A 12,725-nucleotide genomic window follows, 5' to 3' on the forward strand; every position below is an offset into this window, starting at 1 on the left:
GCCATAATGTGCATAAAATAAGCATAGAAACGAACCATCCACATGGAAGAGGTGGATCCTAAAAACCTCAATACCAAATAAATATCTAATAAACGCTACAAATCAGAATTAGCACACGTAAATAACCTGAGATTTTTGAGATTTCACTTTGTGGCCTCCTGATTCCTCATTACTGTGTATGGTGACTTTTCTGTGTCCACATAATTACAAGAGTTTGGAGTGTGTGTGTGTGTGGGCATTAGTGCTCTTTCAGTCAGAAGAGCTTTCTTGATATCAGGTATGATGTTGGGTGAGATGCCAGGCTGGCAATTCATCCCAAACATGCTTAACAGGGCCAAACTCATCACACCACGTCCTTGTAAACCAGACAGGTTAGATTCATTTTTCCAGGTTAACCAGGCAGCTGATTCATTTTACATAACCCTAACCCTAACCCTAGCCGTAGCCTAGTGGTTAAGGTACTGGACTAGTAATCAAAAGGTCGCTGGTTCAAGCCCCACCACTGCCAGGTTGCTGCTGTTGGGTCCTTGAGCAAGGCCCTTAACCCTCAATTGCTTATATATACTGTATACTGTAAATGTAAAGTAAGTCGTTTTGGATAAAGGCGTCTACTAAATGCCTAAAATGTAAATGTAAATAATAAGGGGTGTCCACATACTTTTGGTCATACTGTGCATAAAATAAGTAAGTAAGTAAGTAAAGTTTATTTATATAGCGCTTTTCTAGGACCAAGCCACAAAGTGCTTTACAATGCGGTAAAGTACAATACAGTACAATAAAAACACAAAAATGAATACTCGTAAAAGTTACACAGAGACAAAAATACATTAATACAATAGCACAAATAAAAAAATTATAAATTAACTTGAACTACACATACATACATATATACAGTATATACACACACATATACATACACAAACATACACATACACTTTTACAAGAAACTTCAGCCCCATTGCTTAAGATCACTACTCTGAAATGCTAATGAAGTGTCTTAAGACATTTCTTGAAGGTTAATGTAGATATCGAGTGGGAGACTATTCCATAATTTAGGAGCCTGGACAGAAAAGGCACAGTCCCCTTTCCACCTCCGTTTGGTACGGAGCACAACCAGAAGCTCTTTATTAGATGACCTCAAAGACCTACAACTTTTGTGTGAAACCAGCAATTCACAAATATAATCAGGTGCTTCCTCATGTAGAGCCTTAAAGGTAAGAACTAACATTTTTAAATCTATCAATGAAGTGAGGCCATCTAATTTTTAAATCACTCCTAAAAACATACCTTTATAAGCTGGCATTTGAACAGTGAGGAGCTGTGTTAATTTTAATTGTTTAGTCTATTTGTATTTGTTTTATTTTGTCTCTTTCTCTGTATTTTTATTTGGTTCTTACTTTTTTAATATAATGTTGTGTTATGTATGCTTTTCGATGTACAGCACTTTGGTCAACGTAAGTTGTTTTAAGAGTGCTTTATAAATAAAATTTACTTACTTACTTACTTACTATCTATAAGCATAAAAACGAACCGTCCACATGAGAGAGGTGGATCCTAAAAACCTAAATATTAAACAAATATCTAATAAACATTAAAAATCGCTCCCTAAACACACACATGTTCGCACTGCGTCTTTAAGTGCACCACTGGCTGTCATTGGAAAGACGACGTGGTGGGCGGGGCTACCCTTGTGACGTCACGCCGGTGTTCCCCGGTGTAAGCGCGTTCACGCACGCACACACACACACACACACACACACACGCGCGCTCTCGATGCTGATCCGTGATCCGCATCGGTGAGACTTCTCTCCGCGTCGTGGTTTAGTCCGGATCAGACATGGCGGCCGCGGCGTCCAACGGAACCGAGCACGGCGACACCAACGAGGTAAGAGCCGAGCGGGGCCGGAAAGAGCCGAGCGGAACCGAGGAGAGCCGAGCTGCGGTACCGAGCAGATGTGGTGATGTCAGAATGTTCCGCCGCCACCGGCGCCTTAGATCTATAGTCACCATGACGACAGATCTAACGCATGTTGCCGTAGTGACCGCGACAGGCCAGATCGTACAGAAGGACGAGGGTGAGGTTTCCTCCCCCAGAACCGCGCGGCTCAGGACGGGTCCTTCATCCTGACCGGATCCTGAGGTCCCCGGTGACCGCGGGTTCATCCTACAGTCGCGGTCGGACCCAGATCTCGCGTTTGATCTCGTTTTATGTCGTTTTGTTCCATGACGTTCTGTTCCGTTTCCGGAAGTGTGAACAGCAGACAACCACTGACTGATGTTTCATTAGATGTGAACATTTAGAGGAACCTGGAGACGGTGTGTGACGTCACACTTCCCTAATCCCTAAACCATTTATTGAGATAGAATAATATTACAGTGCTCTGCTTTCAATCTGTCTTTCATAGGTCAGTGTGTATATAAGTATTCGCTCCCCCCTTTGGGGGTTCTCTGGTGCTGTTTAATTATCCGTGAGGAGTTTTGCATGTTCACCACGTGTGTACATGAGTTTTTTTGAGGCGTGGGGAATGGTGTGTGACGTCACACTTCCCTAATCCCTAAAGCATGATTAGAATTACCGTGCGCTGCTTTCAATCTGCATTTCATAAACTCAGCGTGTGAATAAGTATTCACCCCCCTTCTCCTTCTGTGGCTCTCTGGTGCTGCCTAATTATCTGTGAGGAGTTTTGCATGTTCACCATGTGTGTACATAGGTTTTTTTTTTGGGGGGGGGGATGGTGGTTGGTTTTGTCCCACTTTCTAAAACATGCAGATGGATTGAATGCTTTAAATCGGCCCCCAGCTGGAAATGAATGTGTGAGTGTGGAATAAATCACTCACTCACTTTCTTAAGCGCTTATCCAATCAGGGTCGCGGGGAGGGGTGCTGGAGCCTATCCCAGCTTTTCAGTGGGCACAAGGCACACAGTAACACCCTGGACAGGATGCCAGTCCATCGCAGGGCACACACACACACACATTCAGCTATAGTGCAATTATATAGGGACTGTGGGTGGAAACTGGAGCTCCCTGAAGAAAACAATGCAAACACGGGGAGAACATGCAAACTCCACACAGAAAGAACCCGGACCACCCTGCTGTGAGGCGGCAGTGCTACCCACCGTGCAGCTTTACAATAAATGAATTTATGTAATTATTATTATTACTATTATTTACAATATTATTATTATTATTATTACAACATTATCCGGCCTCGGTGAATCATTTCAGCTCAGTGAATGAACCCTGATGTAAACACACACAGTGAGAATTGTAGCTGAGCTGCACCTTTGTTTGCAGAACTGCTTTAATCTGCTGAGCCTAAATCAGGACTTTGACTTGGCGTGTGAACCTCAGTTTTAGCTCATGGACGCATGGCTGTACAGTGTTTACTCTCCTCTATGTTGTTTATCACAAACTGGTGCTGTACTATTATTACTGTACAAGTCAGGATTTGCTTTAGATCCAGAAACGTGCCCAGTGAGCGCTGATGTTCCTCCTGGTTAGAAATCGCTTCTCATTTTCTTCCTGCATCAGTAAAAACTCGTTTAAGCTCAGGCTGGAGATAAGATCAGACTTTATTGATCCCCCTGGGGAAATTAACTTCTTACAGCAAACTACAAAAACAAACAAGTGAGAAACGTCGAAAAAGAAGCTGCTAGACAAAATTGCACATATAGTGTGTCGTTATTTACACTAAAAAACCTGTAATGTACTTATATTATAGTAAATATATAATATATACATGAAAATATGAATAATATATGACATACTGCACTATCATGTAAATATACAGTGTATCACAAAAGTAAGTACACCCCTCACATTTCTGCAAATATTTCATTATATATTTTCATGGTACAACACTATAGACATGAAACTTGGATATAACTTAGAGTAGTCAGTGTACAGCTTGTATAACAGTGTAGATTTACTGTCTTCTGAAAATAACTCAACACACAGCCATTAATGTCTAAATAGCTGCAACATAAGTGAGTACACCCCACAGTGAACATGTCCAAATTGTGCCCAAATGTGTCGTTGTCCCTCCCTGGTGTCATGTGTCAAGGTCCCAGGTGTAAATGGGGAGCAGGGCTTTAAATTTGGTGTTTTGGGTACAATTCTCTCATACCGGCCACTGGATATTCAACATGGCACCTCATGGCAAAGAACTCTCTGAGGATGTGAGAAATAGAATTGTTGCTCTCCACAAAAATGGCCTGGGCTATAAGAAGATTGCTAACACCCTGAAACTGAGCTACAGCATGGTGGCCAAGGTCATACAGCGGTTTTCCAGGACAGGTTCCACTCGGAACAGGCTTCGCCAGGGTCGACCAAAGAAGTCGAGTCCACGTGTTCGGCGTCATATCCAGAGGTTGGCTTTAAAAAATAGACACATGAGTGCTGCCAGCATTGCTGCAGAGGTTGAAGACGTGGGAGGTCAGCCTGTCAGTGCTCAGACCATACGCCGCACACTGCATCGACTCAGTCTGCATGGTCGTCATCCCAGAAGGAAGCTGACGCACAAGAAAGCCCGCAAACAGTTTGCTGAAGACAAGCAGTCCAAAAACATGGATTACTGGAATGCCCTGTGGTCTGACGAGACCAAGATAAACTTGTTTGGCTCAGATGGTGTCCAGCATGTGTGGCGGCGCCCTGGTGAGAAGTACCGAGACAACTGTATCTTGCCTACAGTCAAGCATGGTGGTGGTAGCATCATGGTCTTGGGCTGCATGAGTGTTGCTGGCACTGGGGAGCTGCAGTTCATTGAGGGAAACATGAATTCCAACATGTACTGTGACATTCTGAAACAGAGCATGATCCCCTCCCTTCGAAAACTGGTCCTCATGGCAGTTTTCCAACAGGATAACGACCCCAAACACAACCTCCAAGATGACAACTGCCTTGCTGAGGAAGCTGAAGGTAAAGGTGATGGACTAAACCCAATTGAGCACCTGTGGCGCATCCTCAAGTGGAAGGTGGAGGAGTTCAAGGTGTCTAACATCCACCAGCTCTGTGATGTCATCATGGAGGAGTGGAAGAGGATTCCAGTAGCAACCTGTGCAGCTCTGGTGAATTCCATGCCCGGGAGGGTTAAGGCAGTGCTGGATAATAATGGTGGTCACACAAAATATTGACACTTTGGGCACAATTTGGACATGTTCACTGTGGGGTGTACTCACTTATGTTGCAGCTATTTAGACATTAATGGCTGTGTGTTGAGTTATTTTCAGAAGACAGTAAATCTACACTGCTATACAAGCTGTACACTGACTACTCTAACTTATATCCAAGTTTCATGTCTATAGTGTTGTCCCATGAAAAGATATAATGAAATATTTGCAGAAATGTGAGGGGTGTACTCACTTTTGTGATACACTGTATACACAGATCAGCCATAACATTAAAACCACCTCCTTGTTTCTACACTCACCATATAGAAGCACTTTGTAGTTCTACAATTACTGACTGTAGTCCATCTGTTTCTCTACATGCTTTGTTAGCGCCGTTTCACCCTGTTCTTCAATGGTCAGGACCCCCACAGAGCAGGTATTATTTAGGTGGTGGATGATTCTCAGCACTGCAGTGACACTGACATGGTGGTGGTGTGTTAGTGTGTTAGTGTGTGTTGTGCTGGTATGAGTGGATCAGACACAGCAGCGCTGCTGGAGTTTTTAAACACCTCACTGTCACTGCTGGACTGAGAATAGTCCACCAACCAAAAATATCCAGCCGACAGCGCCCCGTGGGCAGCGTCCTGTGACCACTGATGAAGATCTAGAAGATGACCGACTCAAACAGCAGCAATAGATGAGCGATCGTCTCTGACTTTACATCTACAAGGTCGAACGACTAGGTAGGAGTGTCTAATAGAGTGGACAGTGAGTGGACACGGTGTTTAAAAACTCCAGCAGTGCTGCTGTGTCTGATCCACTCATACCAGCACAACACACACTAACACACCACCACCATGTCAGAGTCACTGCAGTACTGAGAATCATCCACCACCTAAATAATACCTGCTCTGTGGTGGTCCTGTGGGGGTCCTGACCATTGAAGAACAGGGTGAAAGGGGGCTAACAAAGCATGTAGAGAAACAGATGGACTACAGTCAGTAATTGTAGAACTACAAAGTGCTTCTATATGGTAAGTGGAGCTGATAAAATGGACAGTGAGTGTAGAAACAAGGAGGTGGTTTTAATGTTATGGCTGATCGGTGTATATGTGTGATATATTACATGTTATTATTATTATAAGCCCTGATGGCTGCAGGAATGAACGATTCTTTAACTGTTTTTACTGAATAAATTGTTGTCTTGCCACTTCTGGGTAGGTTTGGAGATAAAGATTGCTCTCACTGTGGTTCAGTGGAGTCCCAGAGCTTTAGAAACAGGGTTGAAGCTCTATCATGGTTACTCTTTGCTGTTCCCCTTTAAGCGCATTAGCACTAAATATAGACGTTTAGAAACACTGACAGAACGAGGCGTTATAATAACAACCGTGTGTCCTCATTCCAGCGCTGCTCAGGTCTCAGAGCAGGGCGTGTCAGGTACCTCCAACCTACAGACCCGAGTCTGTGTGGAGCTGCTGATTCTAAAATACACATTCAGAGAACTGAGCTTTCAGCACAGCAACGTGGCTACTGAGGGTCAGGGTTCAGTGCTGCCCTGTTTGTGAGGAATTTTTTGGGTTTTCTCCCACTTTCTTAAACATGCAGATGGACTGAATGCTTTAAATTGTCCAGAGCTGGGAATGAAGGTGTGAGCGTGCAATTAATGATTATTATTATTATTCATATTTTTATTATTATTTTATTATCTTATTATTATTATTATTTATTTTAATTATTATTATTTTATTATTATTATTTTTTTTTATTATTATTATTATTATTATTATTATTTGTATTATTTGTATTATTACTATTATTATTATCATTACAACATTATTATTATTAGTAGTAGTAATAGTATTTTATTATTATTATTAACGTTATTATAATTATCATTATTTTTTTAATGTTTAGTTTTTTAATTTTTTAGTGTTTAGTGGGGTTGAGTTCTGAGCTCTGAGCAGGTCACTGGAGTTCACTCACATTAAACTCGTCTAACCTCGTCTTTATGTTCCCAAGGGCACAAGGGCCTTCCCTAAATTACTGCCACAATACTGTAATCATAGTTAAAATAAACTAATTGAATGTAATTAGCAGTGGTGTGTCTGAAACACCTGAACATGGGTGATTGGGGGGTAAGGGGGGGTGGTGTCCACATACTTTTGAACTTGCTGCTTTTTTGTAACTGTTTGGTAATCACATAGTTTTTATAATCATCACTCGTCCTTATACAACCTTACAACGCAGTGTGTGTGTGTGTGTGTGTGTGTGTGTGTGTGTGTGTGTGTGTGTGTGTGTGTGAGAGTGTGTGTGTCTGCATGGTATGTTGGTTTGTGTGTGTGTAATCGTGTGTGTGTGTTTGTGTGCCATGATGCCATCCCTGTTTCTATCAATAAATTAACAAGCCGGATTAGAAACCTGACCACACACACACACACACACACACACACACACACAGCCCAAGGCTACACACAGATCTACTTACACAACTGACCTTACACTTTTTCTACTTGTGTTAGTGTGTGTGTGTGTGTGTGTGTGTGTGTGTGCTTATGGTGTGAATAAACAGGCAGGGCTTTAATAAAAATAATCCACTTAAATTAATGCCAGCGAGAGGCAGACACACACACACACACACACACACACACACACACACACTGAGATTGGTCCAGATTCCCTGAATTCTCTCCTGAAGTTTGGAACACAGTGGTGACCCATCATTGCTTGTACAGACTGATCCTTTGGTGGATCCTTTTATACCCGATCATGATTCCTTCAAACACTGGAACTTCAACATTATAATCAACGTTATTTTACCTCTGTCCGTGTAACAGGGCGTGGCACGTCCTGCAGGTGTAGTCCCGGGCCTGTAAAACCAGGGGAGATAAATCCAACATGCTGGATGTCTGACCAAGAAAAAACAGCCCTGTGGTTTAAAACATGACTATGGGGCTCGTTTTTAATCTACACACAGTGTGAACTGTACATCTGTTTTATAATCGATAATTTAGTAATCAATGTGTTTAGTAATCAGTTATTGTTGTAATCGGTGAGTTTAGTAATCAGTGATTGTTGTAATCGGTGAGTTTAGTAATTGGTGAGTTTGGTAATCGGTGAGTTTTGTAACTGGTGAGTTTAGTAATCGGTGAGTTTAGTAATCGGTGAGTTTAGTAATCGGTGAGTTTTGTAATTGGCGTGTTTGGTAATCGGTGAGTTTTGTAATCATCTATAGACTTTTATAATCATTCCATTTGTACTGAATCATTCTCCCTTAAGCCAAAATGTTATAATTTTATGATAATTACTGATATAAATTTATTTGACAGTGTTGTGTGTAGGTTTACGTGTGTGTGTGTGTGTAGTGTAATTACATTTTTAGACAAGCAAAGGCAGGTTGTACAGTTTAATAATGAAAGTGACACACACACACACACACACACACAGAAATGAAAGCACGGCTTGTTTACTCACTTTAAGACCATAATTGCATTTAATCCTTTTAAATCTGACGTCTGAATGTTTATGTAATTATTTTGATTTGATTTGATTTTCTGCTCTCTGATAAACACACGAGACCAAAAGTATGTGGACACCTGACCTACTGCACAATCACAGGCAATAATACACTCACTGAGCACTTTATTAGGAACACCTGCCTGGTTTGTACTTGAATTGGCTGTTTAACACACAGATGCACTGTGTGGGTATACAATCACTGACTGTGGTACATCTGTGGTCCTTGTCAACCCCTCTACTGTATTGATCAGTCGAAAAGCCCCCCCCCCTCCATGACCCCTAAAGACCTAATATGATGGGTGGCGGATGATGACGTGGTAATGTGTTCTGCTCTGTGTGTGTGTGTGTGTGTGCAGCAGGTGCAGCAGTGTTGTTGGGATTTTAAACTCCTCAGTGTGAAAGACTGGAGGAAGATGAAAACACAGCGTGTCGCTAACAGAGGGTGTGTTTAATAAAGAGGATCCCAACAACACTGCTGCACCTGCTGCACCATCAGTACCGTGTTACAGTCAGTGCTGAGAGAATCATCCACCACCACGAACATCATCCTGTCGGGGGGTCATATGGGGGTGCAGAGCAATATATATACTACAGTCAGTAATTGTATACCCACACAGTGCATGTGTATGCACAATTAGACATGTTTGAGTCTATAACAGGCTACACTCCTGGAATGCTTCTCATTAGATTTTGGAATGTGCCGGTTTAAGGGCGTCCGTGAGGTAAGATGAGAACTCCTAGCTAACCGTCTACATTCCGATGTATCCCAGAGGTGGGACCCCCGAGGTCCGGTCACAGGACACCCGGAGTGAGTAATTAGGAGAGGTGTGTAGATACTTCTGCTCCTGTAGTGTGTGTAGGCGGCTGAGACGGTGTGTGTCCTATTTTAGGGGCAGGACGAGGCGCTTCTCTTTAAGGTCACGTATTTTAGGCAAATCTGTCGAGCACCACGTGGGTCCCTGCCGTGACACGTCAGGGTTTTAACCGAGCGGGACATTTAATAAAATTCTCTGGGCGTGTTTGTGCCGCCGCCGGGTCCCGTCCAGACTCCGCCCACGTTCCTTTCCAAAATCGTCCGGTCAGAACGTCCCGAACGCCCTCACCAAGCCGCCAGATTGTTCCGCTCGCTTTCGTCGCTCTCCAGGCGGCGTTCTCTATCCGTAACACAGAGCTGGCAGAGAAACAGGAACCCCCCCTCACCCCTCAGGGGTCCTGGCTCACCCGCTGGAGGGAGCGGCGCAGGGCAGCAGGAATTTGGGCCAAAGGGCCACGGCTCGCTCGCCTCACCAGTGGAACCAGATGCAAATAAATAAAAACACACACGTGCTGTTCAAACCCTCAAAACCCGGATCTCAGCAGGGTGTCACCCAGAGTCCCGTCCCTGAGCTCACACAGTCTGGCGTAACCGGACACTGAAAAGGATTCACCGCCTCCACAGCTAAAGTTAGCAGTGAAGTTTTGTAATGTTTCTTCCCAGTTTAGTCATACCCAGTTCCTCTTCCTCTGCTGGAGACCCCGATGGTGTATGCGTGCGCGCTCCACCGACCCCTGATCGCACTGATCTCCACGTTCCTCCACTTCTGTACAGGCGCCTCGGCCTACTAACCAGGGTCCAAGACCCAGCCCACTTTTTTTTTGTCCTGTCTTTTCCCTCCCAGCAGACTAGTGGGCATCCAGCCGACCGGTGGAAAGTATTTGGACTTTCTAATTACAGAGTGTTTCAGCCACGACAGTCACTAACAGCTGTAATAAATCTTCATATAAAAAAGTCGTATCAAAGGAAATGATTCATGATGCTTCTGAGTTTGTAGTAACAGTTTAGGGAAGGACCTCTCTTGTTCCAGCATGAGCGAGCTCTATAAAGACGTGAAGAAAAGCTCGAGTGTGACTGACAGGAAGTAACGTGTCGTGTTTTTGTGTGTGTGTGTGTGTGTGTGTGTGTGTGTGTGTGTTTTGTGCTTTGTGCAGGACTGCTTCGAGGATGCCTACGACCAAATCCCAGTGTGAGTAACTCTGACATGTACATACAGTCTTATTCAAAAGTTTGTGAACCCCTGAACGATGCTGCGTTCATTATAATCATGCAGTAGGTGGATTGGCTGATTGGGTGTGTGAGTGAATGAGTAAGAGTTTTATACCATGAGAAAGATTAGTGATGAATGAATACACAGCAGCAAAAAATATGTGGACACCCCTTCTAACCCATTGCTTACCCATTTATGAGATCATGCACTGATTGTGGATGAGAGGGCCTGACCTGCAGTCGATGTTCCAGTTCATCCCGGAGGTGCTCGGCGAGGTGGAAGTCAGAGCTCTGTGTGGGTCCGAGGTTCCTCCACACTGAACCATCCAGGGGCACAGTCACGCTGGAGGAGTAACGGGCCTTCCCCAAACTGTTGCCACTGAATGTTATGGCAGCGTTAAAGTCACTGTATGTACCTGTACAGTGATTCACATGTAAACGACGTCTGTGACTGAATCACCGGGAGTGGCGTCCACATACTTTTGGCTGTATGGTGTGTGTGTGTGTTAAGTATGTGAGTGTGTTTGTGTGCAGGGCCTCCAAGATGGACCTGAGCTCGGCGCTGGAGGAGTGCACCATGGCCCTCAACCTCCTGCTCAACAACAAGTTCACTGAAGCTCTGGACGTGCTCAAACCCTGGTACAGTACAGTACAGCGCCGTGTGTGTGTGTGTGTGTGGGTTTCGCTCGTTAATTGCCGTCCCCAGTTTTTTTCTGTCCTCCGTCGTGACTGCGGTTGTTTTGTGTCCCGTTCGTTCCTTTATTTGTTTGTTTCCGTTATTTTGGCCACCGGTTTCGGCCTCAGGATCGTTCCGCCTCGGTTAAGCATCCGGCGAACTGGGTTCGGACGCCTGACCGTGGGCCTGCTGGACGTCCCGGTTTAAAAAACAAACACATTAAAACAGACTGACCTCTGTGTGATCTATCAGCTAGAACAACAGCTGCTCTTCTGAGAAGCTCCTCACAAGACTTTGGAGTGTGTCTGTGGGGATTTGTGCCCGTTTATATGCCTCAGTTGGTGTTCCGGTTCATCCCAGAGCTGTTGAGTGGGGCTGAGCTCAGGGCTCTGTGCAGGACGCTGGAGCTTCTCGTCATGTCTTTATAGAGCTGGAACAGGACAGGACCTTCCCTAAACCTTCCCTACTGTACAGTCAGTAATTGTATACCTGTATGGAATAAGTGTGTGTGTGTGTGTGTGTAGGTACAAGGAGAGTGTGTACCACGCCCTGGGCTACAGCAGCATACTGGTGATGCAGGCCGGCATGACCTTCGATCAGAAGGACATCCAGGTCGCCATGGCAACCATCAAAGAGGCTCTGCACACGTGCCAGAGGTGAGGGCGGGGCCCTCGTCCACGGCTCCGGGGTCCAGGGTTCAGCTCCGGCGGGTGATCTGACCCTCTGTGTGTGTGTGTGTGTGTGTGTGTGTGTGCAGGTTCAGGAAGAAGAACTCCATGGTGGGCTCGCTGTCCAGCTTCGTCTCCAAACAGTCGGCCGACAGTCTGAAAACAGGTACGTGTGGGTGTTGCACAACCTCACAACCCAGCGAGCAGTTCCGTTTTTAATCATGTAAAAGTATGTGGACGCCCACTGTTACAGGTGTATAAAATCACTCTTATTAAACTGTTACAGATCAGCTGCACGCCGAGATTTGTTACGCCGAGTGTCTGCTGCAAAAAGCTGCTCTGACCTTCATACAGGTCAGTGACTCCGTCTGTGACTTCATCTGTGTCCGTATCTCCATCTGTGTCCTTGACTCTGTGTTAGAGACTCTGTCTCTCTGACTCTGTCTGTGTTCGTGACTCCGTCTGTGTTCGTGACTCCGTCTGTGTTCGTGACTCCGTCTGTGTTCGTGACTCCGTCTTTGTCCGTGACTCTGTCTGTGTTCGTGACTCTGTCTGTGTTCGTGACTCTGTCTGTGTTCGTGACTCCGTCTGTGTTCGTGACTCCGTCTGTGTTCGTGACTCCGTCTTTGTCCGTGACTCCGTCTGTGTCCGTGACTCCGTCTTTGTCCGTGACTCCGTCTGTGTTCGTGACTCCGTCTGTGTTCGTGACTCCGTCTTTGTCCGTGACTCCGTC

General features: G+C 44.8%; 2 protein-coding genes across 3 annotated transcripts in view; both read left to right on the forward strand.

Moving 5' to 3' along the window:
- LOC134333832 (NLR family CARD domain-containing protein 3-like) overlaps positions 1-12,725 on the forward strand; it is a 560,375-nt gene that overhangs the window by 404,908 nt on the left and 142,742 nt on the right. The gene's annotated exons all lie outside the window — the stretch shown is intronic.
- Positions 1,780-12,725, forward strand: part of LOC134333400 (tetratricopeptide repeat protein 39B) — a 20,891-nt gene continuing 9,945 nt past the window's right edge. Inside the window, exons 1-6 of one of the 2 annotated variants that reach the window (XM_063015371.1) lie at positions 1,780-1,885; positions 10,594-10,628; positions 11,183-11,287; positions 11,849-11,980; positions 12,082-12,158; positions 12,279-12,346. In XM_063015371.1, the coding sequence (XP_062871441.1) occupies positions 1,838-1,885; positions 10,594-10,628; positions 11,183-11,287; positions 11,849-11,980; positions 12,082-12,158; positions 12,279-12,346 (465 nt within the window). In that variant the 5' untranslated portion in view covers positions 1,780-1,837. Of the gene's footprint in view, positions 1,886-2,183; positions 2,317-10,593; positions 10,629-11,182; positions 11,288-11,848; positions 11,981-12,081; positions 12,159-12,278; positions 12,347-12,725 lie in introns of those variants that run through there. The other variant, XM_063015372.1, reaches the window with a different exon arrangement.

This window comes from Trichomycterus rosablanca, chromosome 19 (assembly GCF_030014385.1).
Source record: "Trichomycterus rosablanca isolate fTriRos1 chromosome 19, fTriRos1.hap1, whole genome shotgun sequence".
Classification (NCBI taxonomy): domain Eukaryota; kingdom Metazoa; phylum Chordata; class Actinopteri; order Siluriformes; family Trichomycteridae; genus Trichomycterus; species Trichomycterus rosablanca.